The sequence below is a fragment of the Sinohyriopsis cumingii genome, chromosome 15 (genome assembly GCF_028554795.1).
Source record: "Sinohyriopsis cumingii isolate HCF-2022 chromosome 15, ASM2855479v2, whole genome shotgun sequence".
NCBI lineage: Eukaryota > Metazoa > Mollusca > Bivalvia > Unionida > Unionidae > Sinohyriopsis > Sinohyriopsis cumingii.
The window spans coordinates 27,768,658-27,793,456 of record NC_142975.1 but is presented as its reverse complement, the minus strand read 5'-3'; the positions used below and the strand labels follow the sequence as shown (position 1 = coordinate 27,793,456).

The 24,799-nt window shown below is 34.6% G+C and overlaps 1 protein-coding gene across 1 annotated transcript; it reads left to right on the top strand.

Moving 5' to 3' along the window:
- Positions 1-4,296: 4,296 nt before the first annotated feature.
- Positions 4,297-24,799, top strand: LOC149781458 (coiled-coil domain-containing protein 63-like). Its single transcript, XM_089935546.1, has 11 exons — positions 4,297-4,401; positions 8,480-8,652; positions 13,829-13,959; positions 14,496-14,677; positions 15,596-15,777; positions 16,119-16,306; positions 19,937-20,151; positions 20,491-20,659; positions 22,247-22,410; positions 23,055-23,149; positions 23,860-24,799. Exons 2-11 carry the CDS (start codon positions 8,495-8,497, stop codon positions 24,041-24,043), a joined length of 1,668 nt encoding a protein of 555 aa, XP_089791672.1. The 5' UTR covers positions 4,297-4,401; positions 8,480-8,494; the 3' UTR covers positions 24,044-24,799.

Here is a 24,799-nt window from a genome sequence, read left to right as displayed (position 1 = left end):
AGCAATATCTAAAACTATAATTTGCAAGCTGCATTTTCATTGCTTGTTGCAGTTTTCCATAAACATAGACATACCCACACCTTCCCCACTCATTTCCTATAACTTCGTCTCACAGTACACACATTTTTAAGCCACGCGGTAACTTGCTTAAAGAGCTTCTCAACAGCTCCAGCATACCTTCAAATATTAGCTCCGCACCTATTTTCATTTTCTTCTTCTTATATCGCAAGGGATGGAGTGGGGGTGGGGGTGATGACAGCATGTTTTTTACTACTATTTATCTTTTGATTGTTTAAGTTTATTTAATTTTCTTTGGATCTATGAGCAATACATAAGCTGGATGCTTATCGTAGGTAAAATTCAGACGTTAGTGTGTTCATTATGTATTGGCTGTTCAATTCGTATGTGTTTCTTCATCTCCTTGTTTTGGAAATGAGAACAACTAGACTTTATCTCAGCTGTCTTGTTCCACTGTTTTTGAACAAGCCGCCATCACGTGATACTCACCGGTCAACCCGTTTATGCTATGATGGACCCTCATTGATTGCTTTAAATGATCACTGCTTGTCTCTCCACACTATATTGTGCTCTAGACTATACGAACTTTCACTACATTCATCATTACCTAAATGTAAACAGAAGCGAAAAAAGAAACGTTGTTTCAAAGCTGGCCGGCGTAGAACAGGAAGAAGACTTCCAGTTATCTCCCTTATTTCGGCTCAACAATTTAAAACAAATTCGACCGTTAATTTAGATAACCTAATTCAAATCCCTATTAATTCGTCAACCTTTGTGTCAACTATCCAAGAGATACCTCTGCCTATTGCATTATTCAATGTCCTGTCAGTAGGACCACCGGAAAAGCGCACAGAAATAGTTCAATTTATCAACGAACAGAATACTGACGTATTTTTCCTGACAGAAACATGGCTAAAAACAGCAGACGATGAGCCCAAGTGTGGGGCTTTAACACCCATTAGTTACTCCATCAAGTCGTTCCCCCGTAATTCTCGCGGAGGTGCAATTGCTGTCATCACAGAGAACTCCATGATCAAACGTCTTAACCACACCACCACACCACCACATTCAATTTCGATCACACATCGTTTGAACTATTCCAAACCACACTCACAGTGCAGCAATGCTCAGTCCATTTTTCTGCTGATACCGCCCTCCTCCTAGTAGAAAAAAAAAACAAGCCGGCTGAATCTCTCTTTTTGGAACAGTTTCCGAATCTCCTGCAGTACGGAAATTCGATAGGTGGCAACCTGATTATTCTTGGAGATTTCAACTTTCACTTTGACTGTCCCGGAAACCCAAACACATCAAAACTCATTGATTCCATTAATGTTTTCAAACTCAAACAGTCAATTAACCAACCTACCCATAAACATGGTCACATTTTAGACTGGATTCTTAGACCTGATGATAACATTCTACGCTCCTCCCTGGTATCCCATGACCTGCATCATATCACCTCTGCATTATATGCCATCTTAACGTATCAGTCCCTAACCCTCCACTTTTATCTGCTACTAAGACGAACCTCCGTATGATAAAGAGAACCAAACTAATGCACGACATCCAAGCAAACCTAACAACTTGCTTACCTCCTATAGCAGAACAACTGGATAACTGCCTGCGTTCGTTGCTCGACAAACATGCCCCAGCTACCAAGTGCAGAGTATCAATTCAAAGGTGTTCTCCATGGTATAGCAGTGTTAGGGACCAGCTTCGCACTGCTAAAAGAGACTGCCGTAAAGCTGAGAGGCTTTGGCTTTCCACCAGACTCACTATTCATAAGCAAATCTATGAAGCCACTAAGAAGAATGTCACAAATATAGTCCATGCAGCGAAATCAGCCCACTACACTACTAAGATCATGGAAAGTTCCAGCTGCAATGAGCTCTTCGAGATTACTAACAAGTTAATGTCAAGGAACAAATCTACACCATTTCCAACTACCTTCTCTCCAGTCGACCTTCCAGACATGTTTGCAGATTTCTTTTGTGACAAAGTACAAACCATTAGAGATAAGCTTGACACCATAATTTCAATTGACTCCTCGTCACCATACAGTTGGGATACAGAATTTGAGCGGCAACCATTAGCAACATTTGAACCTGTCTCTATGGATTTCGTACGTACAATCCTGATGAAGAGTGCACCAAAGTCACGTGAACTTGATCCAATTCCAACATCACTGATTGCTTGAGTACTTAGATCCAGTATTGCCTTCACTAACTGATGTTATTAATACATCTCTCTCATCAGGGAAATTCCCATCATTTTTCAAAACTGCCATTGTAAAGCCTCTGCTGAAGAAACCAACACTAGACCATAACGATTTAAAGAACTACTGCCCAGTTTCTAATCTCCCATTCATATCAAAAATCTTAGAAAAGGTTGTTCTATCCCGGTTTGTATCTCGTCTGAATTCGAACAGTCTTTTTAGTCATGTACAATTTGCATATCGCCCTGGCCACAGTACTGAAACTACTCTTCTAAAAGTAGTTAATGACATTCTCTCTGCTTTGGATAGCGGAAAGATTACAGTCCTCACCCTCCTTGATTTGTCTGCAGCATTTGACACAATAGACCATGATATATTACTTCACCGTCTCCAGCATGTATTTGGCATTCATGATACAGCCTTACTGTGGTTCAAGTCTTACTTGGTCAACAGGACACAAATTGTATCTGCAAATGGAATACACTCCAGCCCAGTTGATTTATGTTGTGTTCCACTGGGGTGTGTTCTTGGACCTGTTCTCTTTATTCTGTACACTCAGTCGCTCTCAAGTGTCAGAGATCATAATCCAGTGTCTCACCAATTGTACGCTGATGACACCAAAATATACAGATTTAGCCACCCAACTGAAGTTGATGCTACCATCCAAGGTACAGAGAGGTGCATTTCTGATGTGAAATCATGGATGACATGTAACAGGCTGAAGATGAATGATGATAAAACTGAGGCCATTCTGATCACAACACAAAGACTTTCTCATTCACATTCTTTACCTCAAACGATAAATATCAGCAACACCAACATTAAATTCACACAATCAGTACGAAACCTAGGTGTTACTCTGGACAGTACTCTCACATTGCACCAACATGTCATGAACATATGCAAGGCTGCATATCTTGAGCTGAGACGCATCGGCTCAGTTCGCAAATATCTTTCAGTTGATGCCACTAAAACACTTGTGTGTTCATTAGTACTTTCAGGACTGGACTATTGTAACTCAATTCTGTCTGGTTCATCTCAATATCTGCTCCAGAAACGTCAAAAAGTTCAAAACACAGCTGCTCGGATCATACTTAGAGTACCACGATCAGAGCACACCTTCCCGCTGCTCTGTACCCTACACTAGCTATCGATTCGATCCAGAATCAAACACAAAATTTGTTCTCTGTGCTACGTTTCACTGTCGGACTCTAGTCCAACATACCTATCCGACCTCACCTATGTGTACACATCAGCAAGATACCTACTCTCCTCTTCTGACAATCGTATACTCATTATTCCCACTATGAATACATTGAACTGAACGTAGACACAAAGACACAGTGATCCCATTCAAGAGTGCTCTCAAAACTCACTTATTTCGACTGCAAGAACAAACTTAAAGACCTAAAAATGTTTCCTACCTAAAATATTCTCAGCATGTTTTTGTTTTTTTTTTGTTTGTTTTTTTTTTATATTTTCTAATTTCATTGTATTTGTTTTTGTAATCATATCATTATATGTTTTTTTTTATCTTATAGGTGTTGTCTAATGTGGTAAAGCGCTTAGAGCTTCTAAAGATTAGGCGCTATACAAAGTCATCATCATTATTATTATTATTATTAGCCTCCGGCACTTCAGAGTTCCCATATATTTTTCTTGCCCTATAGTTACTTGTCACGTCATCTATGTCAATCATGAGAGCCGTAATTTTGACCCCAAAGTGAAACGTATTATTCTTAACAAATTTAAACTTTTAATTCATACTTTCACCAAATTAACAACAACCAATATAACATCATAAATGTATATTTTTTGTCTCTGAATGATCTTGTTATTTTGAAAACGGGCCATGTCAGCTTAGTAAAGTTATATAACAACTCCGCAAATGTCTCTGAATAAATTCATTAAGGTTAAAGAAATGGACTTTTCTAAATAATTCGCTTCGTCTTTTATCTTCATAAATCCACGTATCCCTTGTTGGGCTATAAACCTAAGACGGGTAACTCGTGTATACTTATGGAGTTACCTCCCTTAACAGCCTCTTTTGGACTCCGTTACCATTGGCAACAGGTAAATTGGTTGCCATCTTGCAGGTGCTATGAACTGAGGACGATATTAAAATTTCGTTTCCCTTTTTCTGAACACACTTATATACAAGCCAGGCGGTAAGATTGTGCACTTAACCATATTTGAAGCATTGCATTTAATTCCACAATTGATTATTGAGTGCTTGGGCGTTGCTTTTAGTGGAAATTATTTAGTTTTCTGAGTGACAGACGAAAGAACAGAACATGTTGACGGGAGTGTTATATTTTTGTTGTTCTTGTTGTTAGCTTTCGGTATATCGAAGACATTTTGTATCATTTTTAGCAAATTCTTTTCATCAGATGAATATTTACCCATGCAATATTTATTATAAATGTACAGAAGACGGAGTTCAATAAATCAGTCCCTATATATCTTACGGAACTTCCGTCCATCCAGTTATATTTATATGCTAGGTCTTACTTTTCAGCACAAGCGGTGTGTAGCGCGTTTCTCGGTCAACTGACCGGGGAAACTTGAGGCTAAATTTTCAAGAATATCTCACACACTTGGTAGACCATATTGACACTTTGGCACCAATTGCTTTAGTCGGACTGTACTTAATTCGGTGTCTTTTTTCCAGATGGAATCAAATCCTGACACAAGCAAGTGGACATATTTTAGAGTTCTGTTAAAATACATTTCATAGAAATGTAAAGGTAGTCAAAAATTGCCAAAGTCTGAGTTGAAGTTGGGGTAGGTTTCTTGAATGAAGCAAAGAAAACCACATTATTGTATTTGAAAGTGATTAGCTTCTTTTTGTTAAAGAAACTTTCCACTATTTCAGCCAACTCAAGGAAACATCCTACACAGCATCATTTTGTTGCTGGAAATAAGCTGTCACATCCCACTTTAAAAGTATTTGGATGGACAGTTACATTTTAAGACGCGGCTGGAACAAGAATGTTTGAAACAAAATCTGCATATATACAATGTACAATGTAAGACCTTTTTTTTTATATTTATGTTTTGGGCGTTGAGGTCTTACTGCCTAAACAATGGTGTAGTATAGTATGTTTTGATGTCAACTTACATCGCAATGAAAGTCAAATTTTCAGGAATATCTCGCACACTTGCAGCCAGTATTCGCGCTTTTCTACAAATTAAAGTTATGATGTATTTGTCAGACTTTACTTACTTTGATGTATTTTTCCTAATAAATTCACATTCACACACAAGCAAATGGATCTGTTTTCAAGTTTTGTTGGCCTACATTTCAGTTGGCTTAAAATAATTGCTGAAATCATGTTAAGCTGAAGTATTATTCGTTACCGAAATGAATAAAATATGTATAGGAAAGGAAAACAGAGTTGAGTATGAAAATTGCATGAGAGAGAGAGAGGTAATAATTTCAAACTCTGGAGTCTGCATATATATATATATATATATATATATATATATATAATTTGCATGGTTTGTTTGTTAGGATTTTTTAAATATCTTTTTGTTTCATTATATGCTACTGTTCTAATGTAACAATGTATGTTAGACTTAACCTTGTGCAAAATCAAGTATATTTTCTACTTGACCCAAATTAATTATTGTTGTTTTTTTTAAATTTTATTCATTAAACAACTAATACATAGCTCAAATATTCTCAATGTGTATGGGTTTAATATCAGGATCATTTTTAATAAAAGTAAATATGTTTATTTAGAGTCTTTGTCTAGGTTATTGTGATTCCCCTTCAAATAACCTGGTGTACTTGACATTGTCCAAGTTATATATTATAATTTTAGTAACAAACGTTCTAATAAGAACTAACATTTTAATTTGTAAACATTTAGAACTTTCTAGGTTATTTTTCATTAGGTAATGGGTTTTTAAAAAAAAAAATTAATTGTGACCTGAGGTCAAGTAAGGACTGTATAATATTATCACTGTAAAGATTATTCATTCGTGCTTAAGATCTAGCAGAATCAATTCATATTATTGTTGTTTTCTGTTTTCATTTGGCAGGAATTTATTTCCTTTAATTGTTTAAGTCAGTGATTATTCTCTTTCGAAATACGAAGTGCTCATAAAAAATAATATTCTTTCTTACACAGAGACTTTACTGGGATTTATAGTGAATTCAAACCTGGAATTCTATTACTTTGTTTCAACAAGAGACTATTGTACAGCAAAACAATACAGGCCACCACAGACATATCAACTTCTTCAGTGTTGGACTTAATTTGGATTTCTACATTAGTTTATTGAGAACTTGACATTATTTTAAAAGTATAAAAGCACTGAAAGGGATATAACAAGTTGTGACAGAATATAAATTCATTGTTTGCCTCTTAGACTAATTATTTATTAGAATCTTTTTATCTTTTTGTAAATATTACCTTTGAATTACATTTTCTTTGTGTTACTGCCCTACAGCTGAATGCAGTATGAGGCAATCTCATGAAAACTACTAGTAATGCATTTTTTTATTGATTATGAAACAAATAATTTTTGGTATATGTTATGGTTGTAATGCATTAGTTGGCAAATGTATTTGCACCCATGATTTTTGTTATGACTCTATGGTCTTAAACTATTAGTAACAGAAAAGAGTGAAAACCAACAAGTTTTATAATTTATTTCCCTAGAATACAAAGTGAAAAATTAAAAAGAACATACAGTATTGTGACTTTAATCCCGAAATAGTCCAAAAAGTTTTAATGCAAGTCCATATATAAGTTCCAATTGAATTCCATTGGTATTCCAAATAAGTTCCTATATTGAATGTGTTGATGTGTCATTAGTCTTTTGATATATCACAGTATAGTCTAAAAATGCCATCGTATGAATTCACTATAATTCCAAAATTAATGTTTTAGTCCAAGGATATTATTGATGAGCACTTTGTATTTCCAGTATATAATAATTTGAATAAATAACTCCACCCAAATTAAAAATTCAACACAACAATAAGATTGATGTTGACGCAAGAATAATTTGTACGTGAACAAGATTATACACCCCTCTGCTTGACCTATGTTGCAAATACCATTTTATAAAAATACTCTGTGAACTTAATTGAATTTTCCATTCTAGAAGTTTCTAAGGTCAGAATCAGGACAATATTTTAACTCAAATTCAGATAAACATGTTTACCATTAATAATGATCTAAATATTTAATCCACAACCATAAAGAAAATTTTAACAATGTATTCTGTTGTTTACAAAATAAATGACACTGGTCAGTTACACCATGAACATGATTGTGGATATCAGGTACAAAATACAGATATATATAACATATAATATTTAGAAAAGCCAACAAATAATACAAATTAAATATACATAATAAGTTTGTAAGAGTTATGACCCTCTTTGTCTTACATCTGGATGCAGTGTGTGAAAGAATTTTGTGAATGCATCTTCTCTTGCAGGTGTTAGTGGATTGCTGTAAAACTTCTGTTTTTGTTATGATCATCATCATCAGATAACGCATGTTGACCAGTCATTATGTTTATATGTCTTTGCCCAGCATTGTGACCTTGTTTTAACTATGCGCTCATCTTTATCACTGGGTAGATGTATAATGCAAGAGACATAGGGTTATATTTATGTGAACAAATTTCTCACTATTCCTCTAGTTTTATTATTTTATTTTATTGTTTATCAAAACTTTAATTAATACCTTCATGCAACCTGTGTATTCTTTCTATTCCATGCTATTTTGGGCAATTGGACAATAATTCAAGAACCAAATTAAATAGGACCTTTCACGGTTTATCCTTTTTTCTTCCATTGCTAAGAAATGACAGAAAACTAAAAGAAAAAAAAATTCCAAAACTTTCTGTTTTCATAGTCTATGTGCTTTATCTCAAATGTATGTATACAGCTCCATGTACATTGGAATACAGCAAAATACATCCATGACAACCATGCAAATAGAATGCAACAAGATACATACACAGACATATATATATATATATATATATATATATATATCGAATATGGAAAAATGTAAATGACAATCATTTGTATGGAATATGATGCACATGTATAAATACCTATACCTTTGAAGATTATAAATGTTTATATATTGTGAAATTATTATTTTATTTTACAACCAAGTTTTAAGTCCTTCAGAATATCATAATTCATAATTTACTGAGAACTGATAGAAATTATTTTACTATAAGATTGACTTACTTATGATCTGCATTTCACAGGGATAAGTTTTCAAAATGCCAAGACCAAGGTCTGCCCGTTCAGATACGAGCGATGTGGATATGGAGGGGATTGCAGAGCAGGAACTTCAGAAGCTCCAGCGGCAATATCGCATCATGGAGGGGGACAGAGCAGCATACACAGAGGAGTCCCAGAACATAATAAGGAAACAGAAGTGAGTGAACTGTGCTAACCTTATGAATATTAGCGTATATACTTGCTTATAAGTAGAGTCTATCTGCTTACAACATAGACCCTAATCTGCCATCACATAATGCACCAGCAGATTAGGGTCTCGTCTCTTGTTCCACTAACTGCACCTAACAAACTGCATAGACCCAAATCTGGGTCTGTACTGTTTGCAGTTGGACTTGGACTTGGTTTCAAGATGCATATATATCTACCTTCACCTTTTCTGAACTTAACTCCATTCATTATATTTCAGACTTAAAGGAGACTAGAAATCAAAATTTTCCTTTTACGTATGTAATTCTCTACAGATTTTAATTCGACTGCGATGTTTATAAATTAAATATCTTAAGCGGGTAGTGATTATATTGCGTGGAAGATACCACGATTCCATAAATTGCCAAGTTTTTCCGAGTTGTAATGAGACGACAGATCACGTGGTACCGTGACGCTATACTAGCGAGTCCTCGAATACAAACATAAACATTGGCGAGCGAGGCAGACAGGAGACCACATTCGGTTGCACATTCAAAAGTTGAATCTGCAGTCTAATATAATAGTTTATGTACTGTACTGGTAAGTACTAAAAGAAATTTGTTAGGCACAGGCCCCGGGCTGGTGACTGAAATAAACTAAAGTCCTGAATGAAATTTCACAAGCCCGGACAGTTCATACCTGTCAACTCTCAAGCCAGGAGAAAAACCTCCCGATTTTGGGGGTATTTCCTCATCTACATCCCGATCTCGTAATATCTCTCAATTTTGTGCAGCGAAGTCCCGATTATTACATTATGTCTGTCAATTTTCATTTGTCAGAAGAAAAAACCCAACCCCAAACCATTTTTAAATATAACGTATGCAATCCACAGTCTAAACTGCCACACTGCTGACATCGTAGCGATATGACTGAAAAATTGTTAAAGCTACGTTAAAAATTCAAATCACACGCGCACACGTCTAAACCCGGCACTGGACGAAATAATTAATATCATACAACAGTTTTTTTTCTTCTTTTTTTCTTCTTCAGTAAATAGAACGTGAAGATTAAACAATATTCGAGTAAATTTCAGATTTTTTAAACAACTACAACAGTACTATAGTAAAAAAAAATAATTAAAAGAATAAAATTGTCACCAATTAGCTTAAATGAATGATCACGTTGAAATTTTCTCTGCAAACAAAATCGCATCTCCATTTCCGCCAAAGAAACTCTGCCAGTTAACACCTGACATTCCTCTACCATATATGAAAAGTTTAATTACCATGATTAAATTACAAGGAATAAAACAAAATATACCATGCAGTATATGTGGCCCTAAAGAACTAATTCTGAATAAATATTTTAATCAGCAAACAGTGTTAAATGCATTAAGACTTAAACCTAAGAAAATAAGGTGGGGCATAAAACGTGAGAAAAACAGTTGCCACATGTACGGTAACTTGTGACTGCAGATTTGAACTGTTAAAATTAAGTCCATGGCATCGTAAGTAACAACAAAATAGGCATCGTTTATTTGGTAATCAATTGCTGGTGCTTACACATACACACACTGTCGAACATGGTTTCTTTGAAGTATGTCCGAAGGGCAGTCCTTTTCACATGATCAATGTAAGGATAAAGATTCTGTTCATTAGTCACACCGGCTTTATTGTTTGCGTACTTAAATCAAAACTTCAGCTATTTTGCAATTTAGCCAGAACTGACCAGAATATGCAAAAGGGGCTTGCCATGGGGGAATAATAAGGCGTATCACAGGGAGAAAAGGCACGTCAAATGGGCGGTCGCACATTGGGGCAAGGTGGGGGGGGGTCAATAGTCCCTCCCCCGTTCTATTGTCAGACAGTTAATGTGAAACTTTGACCTTTTTTTTAAATCGCTCCTTTTTAAACTGCCCAAGGAATAGTTTTATATCAGTTCCAATTAATACAGATTACCGTTTATGCATACTACATGTATACAATGCATTTTTTTTTTAAATTTAATTTTTATAAGATTACTGAAAATTGTGTTTTCTCGAAACACGACAGGTTTAGAATCTAATTTTTAGCAAAGCTTCCATTTGATTAAAATTAAATCTAAATTTCACCTACGACAGTGGTGATTTGATTTAGATTGTGCCGTGTTAAGGCATGTATGTCAACATCTTGAAAATAAATTTACTCATTTCACCAGCGCGATCAAAGTTTCCTCAGGCAAACAATTTTTGTTTCGACAAGCCTGACGGGCACCTCACTTTGAATACAGGATGGGCCGGAACTAAAACCAGAAGGGGCCCAGGGTGTAGGGCTATCTGATTTGTTTTTAGCACTGCTGTTTTAGATAAAAGATATGTGGATTGATTGTTGCATTTTGTGGTCACTTACTCGTCCTTCTGTCTATTTTCGTAACTCACACGTTTAACTCTTTTCCCAGGATTTAAAATGTCCAAAGGTATGTCCGGAACAGCGCCAACTTTTAGTCTAGGCGTAGCATTTGCGTATCTTTGAGCTGCTATTTTTTCATGATCCCTCTCGTAACATTCCTTTGAGAAATGTAACGAGCACATAGTGCTGTATGGTGTTGCTTTGAAATCGACTCGTTTGTAATAATGTACCCATTCTTTCATGATGCCTTTTTCTTTCGGAAAAAAAAAAAATATGTCCACAGGCTTTTCTTAATGTTCTATTACACCCGTAAGCAACGCAAAACGGTATTGACTTTTACTCTGGCAACTCACACTTGGGCTGCTGGAGTCGCTACTATGACGTCACATCCCGAAAGTAACCGAATAGGCGCGGAAATTTTGCATACGAGGTCAACGGAAATTCAGCTCCTAGAAGATAGGCCAATATTTAAATATTGGCATTACAGTCGCAGATGATACTTCAGAATAAGGTTTTCTGCTATAGTACTTTTATTATTATTCTATATTTCCATTGGTTTCTGGTCTCCTTTAAGTTCTTTCATTACAGCATGTAAATAAAATCCTCTTGATATATTCTCCTATTCTTCTATGTATTCTGACAACCAGGTGACCTATTGTCAAAAAGCTCATGTGTTATGTGATTTGATGTACTTATTTTGAATTTCCTTCTGTCAATTATACTTTCATATATGTAATTCATAGGAAAAAAATAGGAGAGCAACATGTATATAACATAGAAATCACAGGTTTATCAGGAAAATCACCCAAAGAAAACTTAAATTAGCATTTCTACAGCTGTTATTAATTTTATATTTGTAATTTTTATTTGATGATAAGAAAGAACCTTCTTGACTTGTGAGCAAATTTTGTTACATTTAGGTTGTGAATTATTTGATACAAAGAACCCGTCACTTAAATGTACAGTTTTGGAACTAAGAAACTAATTACTGGCAATCATTGTGACTAATTTCACTCTAAGTGCAAGCATTTTGAGATAGAACAAAAAGTTGCAGGACAGTGATTTTATTTTCATTTCATATTATTACCACTATCTACAAATAAAAAAAAATAAGTAGTACAGGTAAAAAAATGTTAAGAAAAAAAGAAAAATTACTGTTAAAAAAACTCTTAATTTGCCATGGGTAGAAATGGGTAAAACTTGAATAGAGATAAGCAATTAAATATGACAGTCATGGTAAAAATATTTCCTTGTGAATATGCCCAGGTTATAATAACAATGATACACTACTAAAATCAACAGTAAAAATATTTCCTTGTGAATATGCCCAGGTTGTAATAACAATGATACACTACTAAAATCAACAGTAAAAATATTTCCCTGTGAATATGCCCAGGTTGTAATAACAGTGATACACTACTAAAATCAGCAGTAAAAATATTTCCTTGTGAATATGCCCAGGTTGTAATAACAATGATACGCTACTAAAAATTAGTAAAATAAACAGTAAAAACAGAATCACATTAACTTTTAAAATGCAGTAATCATTTTAAATAGATGATTTGCTTCTTTTGTTGGTTTTACTTTTTACACATCGTTGGCTGTATGATGCCAAGGAAATAAAAGCTAAGTGCCTTTCCCAAGGACACACTGAGGCAGACAACTCGGAATGACATGTTTGGTAACAAACCAGCTACTCTTTAATTACAAGTCCAGTGCACTAACAGATGAGCTACTGAATTCCGCATTCTAAAATCAGTTTCACTGTGAATCGCATGGCTATTTTATACAAATTAGCTGATTCAGTGCCTTGTATGGTTGGAAGTTGATTTGGAGTGGTTAGTAAGATTTTTGGGAAGACTTACTGAGGAAACAACAACAACAACAACATTGTCTACGATTGAGGGTAGAGTTTTGGTATGCTGACTGTTGTTACTTTAAAAGATGGTTACTTGAATTTGAGTTCAAGAACTAGCCTTGGTTATTACTTTACAATGTCTTGGAAGCAAAGTTGTTGAAAATATTTTGGAATTTTTCCACTAGAAACAATCCACATCCAGGGCATTTGGTTGCATCATGGGTCAGGTGAGAGTTTGTATTTCAGTAGAGGTTGTAAACAAGGTCTTCATTCCAATCTTAAGATGAGTCTGATGAATCAGTTTTAGTTGTGTTCATTTACAATTTGAGAGGAATTATTTATTTAAATTACTTGTTGGAATTAAAAAGTGATCATTTACTTTTTGGACTAAAATACTATTTTGGGATTATTCAGGACTCATTCAAAGACATTTTAGATTATATAATGTGATACATCAAGACTATTTGTATGTCAGCACATTCAAGAATATTGGCACATTAGTGTATTCAAGATTATTAGAATTCATTCGGAAAATTAAATACTTTTGGACTTGTGATAGAACATTTAGGATATTTTAGGATTTAATTAACAATACTGTAAGTGCCTTTCAAATTTTAACTTTGTATACTAGTAAAATGAATTGTTTGTTTCAAATAAATCAAGTATCATTTGGTTTTAGTGAATTGTGTCAACCTTTTAGATTTGAAAGAAATGCTTTTATCAGTATATGTCTGGCTTTTTGCTTGAAAGACAATTCTTTAGCAGGTGATATATGGGACTATATTGTAATGTTGGGACTTCTGCATTTAACAGAAAGGTATGAATAAATGTTTTGAGAAAGTCCTATACCTAAGACTGAACCATACAAATACAGAAAACCTTATCATTAATAGTAAAGAATATCCTTGATTGCACTAATATAAGACTGTTGGGTGTTGAAGGTCTGAGGTAGGTCAGTTGGAGGGAGAAAAACAAGAGCTTCTGAAGGAACTGAGGCTGGCTGAAAGTCGTACCAATCAGGTGATGGATGAGGAACACACTGATAATCTGATGACTCTGGCTGAATCAAAAGGTTAGATGATAATGTAAATAAAGAGCAATGTAAATCAAAAGGTTAGATGATAATGTAAATAAAGAGCAATGTAAATCAAAAGGTTAGATGATAATATAAATAAAGAGCAATGTCAGTTGTGTAGTGCAGATCTATGTGTCATAATTTTGTCGGTATATACAGAAATGTTCAAGAATATTTAGTAACATTTGGCTGTAAAAGGCAATATTTTTTCCTTACCCTCGAATGGCGATGGGGTGTGAAACTCCTTTTCTACAATAGAATGAAAGAGTTCATTGTGTATTGGGTGTAAAATAGTTCTAATTTTCATCGAAATATATTGCAAAGAGGATTTGAAGATTTATTATTGTAAGAATCCTCAATTGCTTGCAATATTTATGATTTCGAGCATTGTAGACTGATAGTTTGATTAATTATGTGACCAGAGATGTAACACTGCCATTTGCCAAAAACTGAACGTTTGATTGTTTCAGTGGGCTATAGACATGGTAAATAAGGTCAGTGATTGTAAAACTTGATATTTTTGTATCCTTTAGAGGACTATGAACAAGAAATTGAGGAAGAGAAGAGAAAGTCCATGGAACTTGATGCCAGGATTCGGGACTGGGAGAGGAAGATCAAACAGCAGCACAAGAATATGGGGGGAGTCCACATGTCTTCCCAGCACACAGTGCAAATGCAGAAAACTATTCGTGTCCAGGAAAACAGACTTGACCAAGTATTGACCTTAATTCTCCCATGATAAGCCCATTCTTATGACCTTTCACACTTTTGGAATTTGGGTCAGTTTTTAATTTGAGAAAACTTTCACCATTGATAAGCCCATGTCCCATTGTTTAACAAATTTACAAGGCAGCCACATGGATTTATCATAGGATATATTTTAAACACTTGTTCAGCTTTCTCTTGGCAAACATTACCCTCCTTCCATCCTTCATCTTTTATTGGTAGTTCACTGAATGGGCAATTTTGACCGGTCCATTAGAGTTATCATGTATATTGGTCTCTATATATTATTAATGTTATGGTACACATTAAGTTCATAAGGTGCAAGACAATAAAAAAACTAGCTTGAATTGCCAGAAAGACTGGACACTTGGAACATTGTTGTTTAGTTAATCTTCTAAATGCAGTTTTCTTCTACATCTACCAAATATTGCATATATTGACATTGACATGTTCTGTAAGATTTTATTGAAGTAACACACCCTCATGCACACTGACATGTTCTGTAAGATTTTATTGAAGTAAGACACACACTCATACACACTGACATGTTCTTTAAGATTTTATTGAAGTAACACACCCTCATGCACACTGACATGTTCTGTAAGAATTTATTGAAGTAAGACACACACTTATACACACTGACATGTTCTGTAAGATTTTATTGAAGTAACACACACACTCATATGCAAAGACATGTTCTGTAAGATTTTATTGAAGTAACACACATATTCTGTTAAACTGTATTTAAGTAACACACACTCAGCAAGTTACATATTCACGATGATATGTTCTGTTAGGTTATATTGAGATAACACTGACCACCAAACATGACTAAAGCTGTTAGGTATTGCTTGTGTTGATACAACTCTGTAGTTTATACTGTAACTAAATTGTTTATTTTTCACAGTGCAAGAAAAGGTTTAATACCATCCTGACAGAAAATGCGAAGCTGAGAGATGAAATAGAAAGCTTGCGAGTGGAGAGAAATCGCTTTGATCAGCTTTACAAGAAATTGGACAAAGAGCTTCAGTCACTGAGACGACAGAAAGGTCAACTGATCGAGGAGTCCACACAGGCTTATGATGCTCGGTAAGCTGTCCCAAAATAATAAAACTTGCAGAGCCTTCAAAAATGATAATACAATCACAGAATACAACAGATTCTTCATCATCTAAATTAACTGCACAACATGCTTTAGTTCTCATGAAAGTTGTATGTACAGGGAAAATTTCAAATCATGCCATTGAAAACTGTTAAAGTTCTCACACAGTTTTTTACAATGTAGTAAGAGAATATTATATATATTCATACTTTAATGAAGTTAATACACTAATCATCAGTTTAGATTCATTGAGAACCCCAGCCACTGAAGACTTTTTTAAAATAAAATCAGAGTAATCATTTATGATGTGTCATTGATCTATTTTCAGTGATGATGCCCAGCAGAAGATGATCATCTTGAAGGAAAAGGCAGACAAGGATCTTCAACAACATAATGCTGAAATGAAGGAGCTGTTACGAATTATTGACCATGATCGCAACCTGAGAGAATTCATGGGAATCAAGGGACAGGAGAGACAAGAGGATCCACAGTTGGTGGCCTGGAGATCAAGGAAAGGTAGGAACAGGATTGAAATACAAATTTGTTGTCCTAGTTACAGCCTGTCAGTGGACAGTTTATATATATATATATATATATATATATGATCATTGGAATACATTGTACTATACAGGAAATGGTGATACTGCTATCTATTACTTTTTTAGTGTTAGGTCCCTTTTTTATGAAGCCACCCATTATGAGGAAACAATGGTAGCTGTATAAAAGAGATTATATTTTGTAATAAATGGGGATAAAATTATAAATATGTATTATATTGGTGATGAATGAGTTGGTCTAAAATTAATGGGGGGGGGTAGCCTCTCTTTTGAAGTTACTCATAAGAGGAAAACCAATGTAATAGGACAAGAACTGAAAAAAGACAATGTCTGTTAAAAGTTACCAAATATTTTAATATATATTGAAACTAGTAAAGAACTCAGAAAGAAAACCCAAGACTTTTGTGAATTTAGAAGAAAAAAAACATCATTCTTCCCATGTGTTGAATGAAAAGCCTAGATTTTTTAATGATTTCACTGTAACAACTCAAATATTTGTTTGAACAGCTTGTAATATTTGCTGCTTTTTCACCTTATACATGTATATGGTGTTTATTTATAAACAAAGAAAGACTTTAATTGAAAGTGAGGTAATTGTTAACTTAGGCATGATGTCTAGATATTAATAATTTTTAAGAAAGCTCTTCTGGAATTTAAGAGGCTCTCTTCAGGCCATGCATTTTGTAAATTTATTGTATATTACAAACAATGAGTGTAGCCTCTTGAAAAGCTGAAAAGAAATTAATTGACATTAAAGACTTTATAGGTCAAGTATTTGATCAGTGCATTACAAGCTAATACATGTTAAAATAAACTGTTGTTAATCTACATTTATCTGTTCTATTATTATATTTTTTAATAATTGTGAGAAGAATCTAATCATGTGATTTATTTTCATTCAAATTAACAGGCTGTTGTTATAGTTATTGGTTTTAATGCCACTTTTTAGTACATAATAGGCTGTACATGGCAGCTAGTAATTTGGTGGAAGAAGAACCCGGGAAATCCCGGAAAGAACAACCAACCAACAGGAAGCTAAAGGAAAGCTTTCTCCCATACCCATGTTGTCTGAGCCCAAGACTCGAACCCACACAGACAGAGCTGAGATGTCAGTGATCTGTAAAGGTTAGCACCTTAGACCACTCATCCACCTGAGGCCCCAATTAATAGGTTGTAAATTCATGTATGTATGTGTGCATATATTTATATATATATATATATATATATATATATCATATTTTCATGTTGATAAGACGCGTCTTATATAAAATTATACTTACCCCGCACCCTAAGAGCGTCTTATATTCGTGGGCGTCCTATCTAATTATTTTTTTACACAAACGAAAACTCAGTCAACAACTTTTTTAATAAACATTTACTAAAAGTACTGTTTGTCTTGATTTAAAATCAATCTATTCATCTGCATCGTCATCAGTTTCTGCTTCAAATCCATAGAAACTTTCATCGAATTCACTCTCGTCATCAAATACCTCCATAGCTGCTGCTAATCGATCCTCATTGGCGTCAGTGGTATCGGATGCAGCCTAGTCTTTGTCTGAAGAACTGATATCAGCGGCTGGTTCTGGAATTATCCCACACTTTCTGAAGCCACTGATGATTGATGTTGTTTTCACTTTCTCCCATGCCCGGAGAACCCAATTACACACCTCTATGTAAGTTGCACGACGTTGTCGACCAGCTGGCATGAAGGTGTGCTTAATTCTCTTTCAGCAGCTGTTGCCATGCTCCTTGGCAAACTTGATGACGTCTAATTTAAAATCGGCCGTATGTAATTTTCACTTAGTCATCGTGAAAATTTTATAAATGCTCAAGAGATTGATTACTCATTTGTTTATAACAAGAGATTGATCCCATGTATACCCTATATACCGGTATATACTAACCCCAGCCGCTGAAGCCTATGCATAGCGGCTAAGGGAAAGATAAGATCAAACGATAACTGTTGCAGCCCTGCCTCAAACAATTCTTTGAACTCCAGCCAAAATGGTCAATGAAGCCTTGTTTAAATCAGGTGAGCGATCAAAACATTGGAGATATTTGCGTTTATGAATACCAGTAGCCACTTTGATGCACATGGTTTGAAAACGGATGTTTACCAGTACATATTTGAACAAAACTAAACAACACACAGAATTATTCAAAAGATTTTACTAACCTTATTGGAACAATACTGTAATAGTACTTAACAAAATAATATTACATACAGATCAATACCGTAAGTTGTTATTGTTGTTGTTGTTGTTGTGGGGATTAACGCCATTTTTCAGCACACGATAATCTATGCATGGCGGCCAGTATTAATGGTGGAGGAATAATCCGGAAAAACCCCGGGAAGAACCACCAACCTACGAGAAGCTACTGGCAAGCTTTCTCATATACCCACGTTGCCCAAATCCTAGACCACTCGGCCACTTGGGGCCCCTCAATACCGTAAGAACCTTATAAGTTATTAAAAAATCAATGCTATGTAATCTGCAGTCAATATAGGGTTTGCTCAGTTCAGCAGATGGCGAGGCCGAGTGCGTCTTATATTCATGGGCGTCTTATTTAAAATATTTTTTTACACAAATTGTCAAAACCCGCATCTTATATATGGGTGCATCTTATAATTGGATGCGTCTTATAATTAGATGCGTCTAATATACGCAAAAATACGGTATATATATATTCATGTGTGTGTGTGTGTGTGTGATTTAGATTTTTAACGTAGCTTTAACAATTTTTCAGTCATATCTCTATGACGTCTGCAGTGTGACAATTTATAGTGATATCTAGCACAGGGGCATCATGCCGTAAACATGTAGCATGATGTCCCAAACAGTCACATTATCCTGACACCAGGCCGACCAGTCCTAACGCTAACCTCTTAATACAGAACGCCAAGCGATGCAGCTGTTAGTACCAATTTTGTAAATCTTTGGTAGGACTTGGCTGGGGTTTGTACCCACAACCTCCCACATCCGAGGTGGACACTCTAACCACTAGGCAACCGGAGCGGATATATATATATATATATATATATATATATATATAGAGAGAGAGAGAGAGAGAGAGAGAGAGAGAGAGAGAGAGATTATCTGGAGAGCAGATTGGTAGAAATATGAGTCAAGTTCAAAGCTATCTAGTAAGCAAACTAAATCAAGAGCCATTATATTTTGTAAGCACAAGTAGTTTGACTTTGGGAAACACAAGATATATTCGGTTTACTGTGATGATTCAGTACGTTGATGTGTAATTTCAGAGGTTCTGTAGTTTAGTCATGTGCAGGCTCAGCTGTATTGAAATATATCACATGACTGGTCTTAATCATGTAACTTGACATCTGGCAGAAATGTGGCATGACAACTGGCTGAAATGTGGCATAACACCTGTCAGAAACAGGTCACCTAAAAATATCAGACATTAGAAATTTCATACATCTATAATGTAAACTGAATCAAAACATCTGCTATGTCTAGAAGTGTGTAAAACTCATTAAATAATACAATATGTCACTTATGGTTGATGATAACCACCATGTTATATAAGTGCTGTACATTCATAAGAGTTCATCTTTTTCTCTTAACAGAAGCACAAGAAACTGATCGCAAGAAGGAGAGTCAAGAAGACTCCGTCGAAACATACGAAGCTGCTTTTGAGAAGATCAAAGAAATGACGGGAGAAGAAGATCTAGACCTCCTAGTGGCAAAATTCATAGAAGTGGAGGATCGTAACTTTGCTCTCTTCAACTTTGTTAATGAACAAAACAATGAGATTGAGACATTGAATGAACAGATACAAGAGGTAAATATAATTCCAATTTTTATATCTACAAGGAGACTATATATATTGGTAGATAAAGATTGAGCATAAAGAAAAATTATATATGATATTCATATTCTTGCAACAACTCAGTTAAGATTTATTTCACAGTTGCTTGCATTTTAATTAATTTAATGTTTTTTAGATTTGGAAAACATTAAGAAAGTTTTAGTCATCTAAATTCAGTGAAAGAAATGCAAATGAGTTGGGATGATTGTCAAAGGAGATACCAGTTGATAGATAATTTAAACAATTTTGATGTGTACCATCAAGGTTTGGCTGTATTCTAGTGACCCTTTTATCTCACAATCTGTTTTACAGAAGAAGGATGAGATAGAGAAGTTCAAGCTACAAGGCATCGAGTTGGAGGACAAGAGGAAGCGAATCCTGAAAGATCTGGAGGATAAACAGGCCAGGGCTTCCAAGGAAGCTGATGAATATGACAAGAAACACAAAGAAATTTCCAAAATCCTTGACCAGCTCAGAGCAGGTATGACTTTGATAAACTTGGAACATGTAAATTCATCATCAATTCAGAGTAGGTGTAACTTGGTAGTCTTATTCAGAAATTGAGTTTGTTCCCAAGATAGTAATTCATTCCTCAGTTCTTATTATGCCTTTTGTAATGGTTGACATTTTTTTAAACAGGTGTTATTTTATTTTTCTTTAGCATGTTCAAAGTAATATTGTTTAATGAACTTTAATAAAGTTGATAGGAGGTCCAAACTACTTGTAAACCAAGCTTAACCAGTAATGTCTTAGAGAGCATGGATTAAATGCTATGCATTTTTGGCAGGACAGTGAAATTGGTACTGCCATAGATGTACAAGATCTAGGACCATAAACATCTACATTCAGATGTGTAGGAAATCACTCAGCTTTAAAGCAGAATGCCTGGATATCATCCCCCACCAACCCCAACCACTCCACAAAAAACCTCCAAACAGTTCTGGATAAAGATGGTGTGTGTGTGTGCGATTTAGATTTTTAACATAGCTTTAACAATTTTCTGGTCATATCGCTACGATGTCTGCAGTGTGGCAGCTCAAAGTGATGTCTAGCACTGGAACATCATGCTGCAGACATGAAGCATGATGTCCCACCCAGTCTCATTATCCTAACACCAGGCCTACCAGTCCTAACACTAACCTCTTAATGGATAAAGATGGAAATACTGCATAAATTCAAAAACTCAAAGTACATCCGATGCAAATTGTTGTTTCAAGTTTTGTTTCGACTTGTCCTTGTTCATAGATTAGAGAATTTTATACATTTGAACTATGCATTGAGTGGTACTAGGATATGGTATAATTGATATATAACTTGTTCATGGTTGTAGAATAGGGAGTGATATTAAGAATTGCAATGATTGGTGTGTGACTTGTCCAGTGTCATAGACTGGAGAATGCTTTACACTCAGACTGAGTAAGTCATTCTGTTGGTGCCAAAATTTGGTTATATGGCTCCTGTCAGTACATACCTAAATAAGGAAATTTCATAAAAAAATTTATGAATCTCCTAATGAAAGAAATATGTCACATTTTTATATGTAATTTTTGTAATGCCTGCCTTGACCAAAGCTCATCACAGCCCCTGGGGGATCTATATGTCTGCACATCCATGTGCCCATCTATACCATAGATTAACCCATATGTTCAGACTTTTTATAATTCAGTAATACGGTCAGTTTTACATATATGGCTTGCTAGAGTAATGTTACCTGGTATGTGGATACTCACTGAAAAGAAAATGACACAGGTTGATAAAGAACTCAGAATATAAAACCATTCATTGGCAAAAAAAGGGGAGATCTCAGTTTGAGAAAAAGCAAAGTCAGCTTTGTTTTCTCCAAACATTTGACAGGCACTGGGACAATTATTTAGCCTGAATTACCCCTTGTTAATTTTGTAACATAAATAGAAATGGTTATTTCTGTTTTATTTAACAAAGGGTTGAAACTGTCTGTCATATTTACTTAAAATGGTATATACAGAAAAGATAAGCTTAATTACTTGTTAATGATGATAACATTACTTAAATTATTTCTCTTATCATTTGTTTGTTTTGAATTAATCAGGTATTGAATCACTCTTCAACAAGATTAACTGTGATAGGTCAGCTATTGATGACATGTTGGGAGCAGCATCAGGTGTGACAGATAGTAACATGATACAGTACCTGGGAATTATAGAGCAGAGAACTAATGAACTACTTGCAATACATTCATATGTTACTTCCAAGGTGAGAAATAATGAGATTTTACAAATTATTAATTACACTTTTATTTTTCATATTCCAAGCAATATCGCTTGATAATATTGTTCTTAAATTAAAATTAAAATGACATTCTTGTTTTAAAAGTAAACAGCCCTAGAACATTTATCTCAATCAAGTACCACTCTAGTTAATATATTGCAAAATTAAATATTGATGAATATTTGTCTCGTTTTGCTTGGTCAGCAGAATTAAAACTACTATACATATTTAACATCTTTTGGAAACTATATATTTCTGGCATTTTTAGTGTAAATGCAGAACATAAGGAGATTTTTAAAAAATGGGAGTGAGTGTGCCAGAAAGTAATAATTGTACTTGTTTTTTTATATCAAAATTGATTGACTAGTGATGTGTCAACCACTGTTGAAATGAACATATCACTTATTGATTAAGATGTGTTGGCCAGTGTTGAAATTAATATATTATTTATTGATTCTGATATGTCAGCCATTGTTGATATGAAGTTTATGAAACTCATTAAATGATATTTAATATACCAGTTGTTGCAGGAATTTCATGGCACATATTATTATTAAACTCATTTCAGGAACACATGTAAAATTATCCAGTCATTTACTATCTCATTTTCCTTCTTTTCCATTGTTCAGGATCTAGACAGGTATGAACAGAAGGGACCATCCCTTCTTGGAGAAGGACCAGCACCACCACAACAACAGTTCCCTGTCATCCCTCCCACAGTGGGGTAAGTGTCAGCTTTTATCCCCATGTTTTTATGAGCTTTTTATATTTTGATTAGCTATAGTCCTTTTTTAGTAATTGAAATGTATTTTATTCACTTCTGTTCCTGAAAAGTCAAAAGTGAAATTGAAAATGGTGCTATTGTGAGTGACTGTCATTCCAGAACAGTGCTGTTGTGACTGACCACTGTCATTCCTGAACAGTGCTGTTTTGACTGACAGCTGTTATTCCTGAATGGTGCTAGTATGAGTGACCTCTATAGTTCAAACAACTTCACAGATTTGATTTTTAATCATTTATACACTTATTTTAAGAAACTCTACATTAGATTACTACAGGTCAGAGCAGCTTTTCTGAAAAGACATCACAAATTATATTTCATATTAATGTACATTTGGCCAAAGCTAGGAGAAGTTCAGACTTAAAGTTCCACCAGGCTGCAGCATTAGTCAATAAGGCATGATGTTAAACATGGCATTTTTTTTCCAGAGCAAAGGCCAAATTTGGTGAACTTCATTGCACATCATTTACACCACGTTTATGTTTTGTCTACTGCTTCAGTGCCATTTTTAATTAAATTTTTGAGCATAAACCTTTCTATAATACATACTTATTCCAGTTATCACATAGCATCGGCCTCCCACAAACCTGCTTACAGCATACCTACTTTCATTTTGTGATTTGTTTAGACTAACAATTTTTGGTCCATTTCAGTGATGAATATGAGAGTGAAGCAAGTGAAGCAAGCGATGATGAAGCAAGACCTATGACACGGAATGAACTCCAACAGAAAGTAATGAAAACAGTTCGTAAACGTGAATCTGCTGCAAAAAAAGAAGGATTCCGCTATGATTTGGCACAATCCAAGGCCTCCAAAAATAAGAAAGATAAAAAATGATGATATTTGAGAGAATAATTTTCAAACTGAGATGAGTTTTATATGAATAAACAACATATAAACTGGATGAGAAAATATATTTCTCTTTAATTTTTCAAATCTGAATAACATGAAGTGACTAAATACTGAACAAGGGATACTAGAATGGATGAATAAAAATGTATGCATTTTTCCCAGTGATATGCCTCTTTATTTGTATACAAATTTAAAACTACACCACACTTACTTGATCTCTTCAATGTAATAAGCTAAATAAAAATTATTAGCTAGAAGATATTTCTCAAATATTTGTTAATTATTAAATAATCACCAAATTAGAAGAAGTGTGTTGCAGCCTTCATAGGTAGACAGTACTAAATCATGTGATACAATTTACTTAAGGGACCATGACTTTGACCTGAGGTGGACTTTCTTGGACTGAACTGATATACAGCTTTGAAGATCAAGAGTTTGAATTTTCTGTTAACAATTATTATTGTGAAAAGATAGGATAACAAATTTAAAAGACATAATAGTTTATTCTCCTCTTTGTATACAACACAATTAATGAATGTCTCATTAAATTTAGGGATATTCATGGGTCTTATGTGTTGTAGTAAGTTATGTACAGTTATTACATTCATATATTTTCCGTGATATTGAATTTTTCCATTTTTTTCTTTGCGATAATGTTATTTATGTATCATTAATTTTATCGACTTCACATTGCTGTTTTGTTCTCATATGCAAATAAATAAATGTATCAATACATCGGCA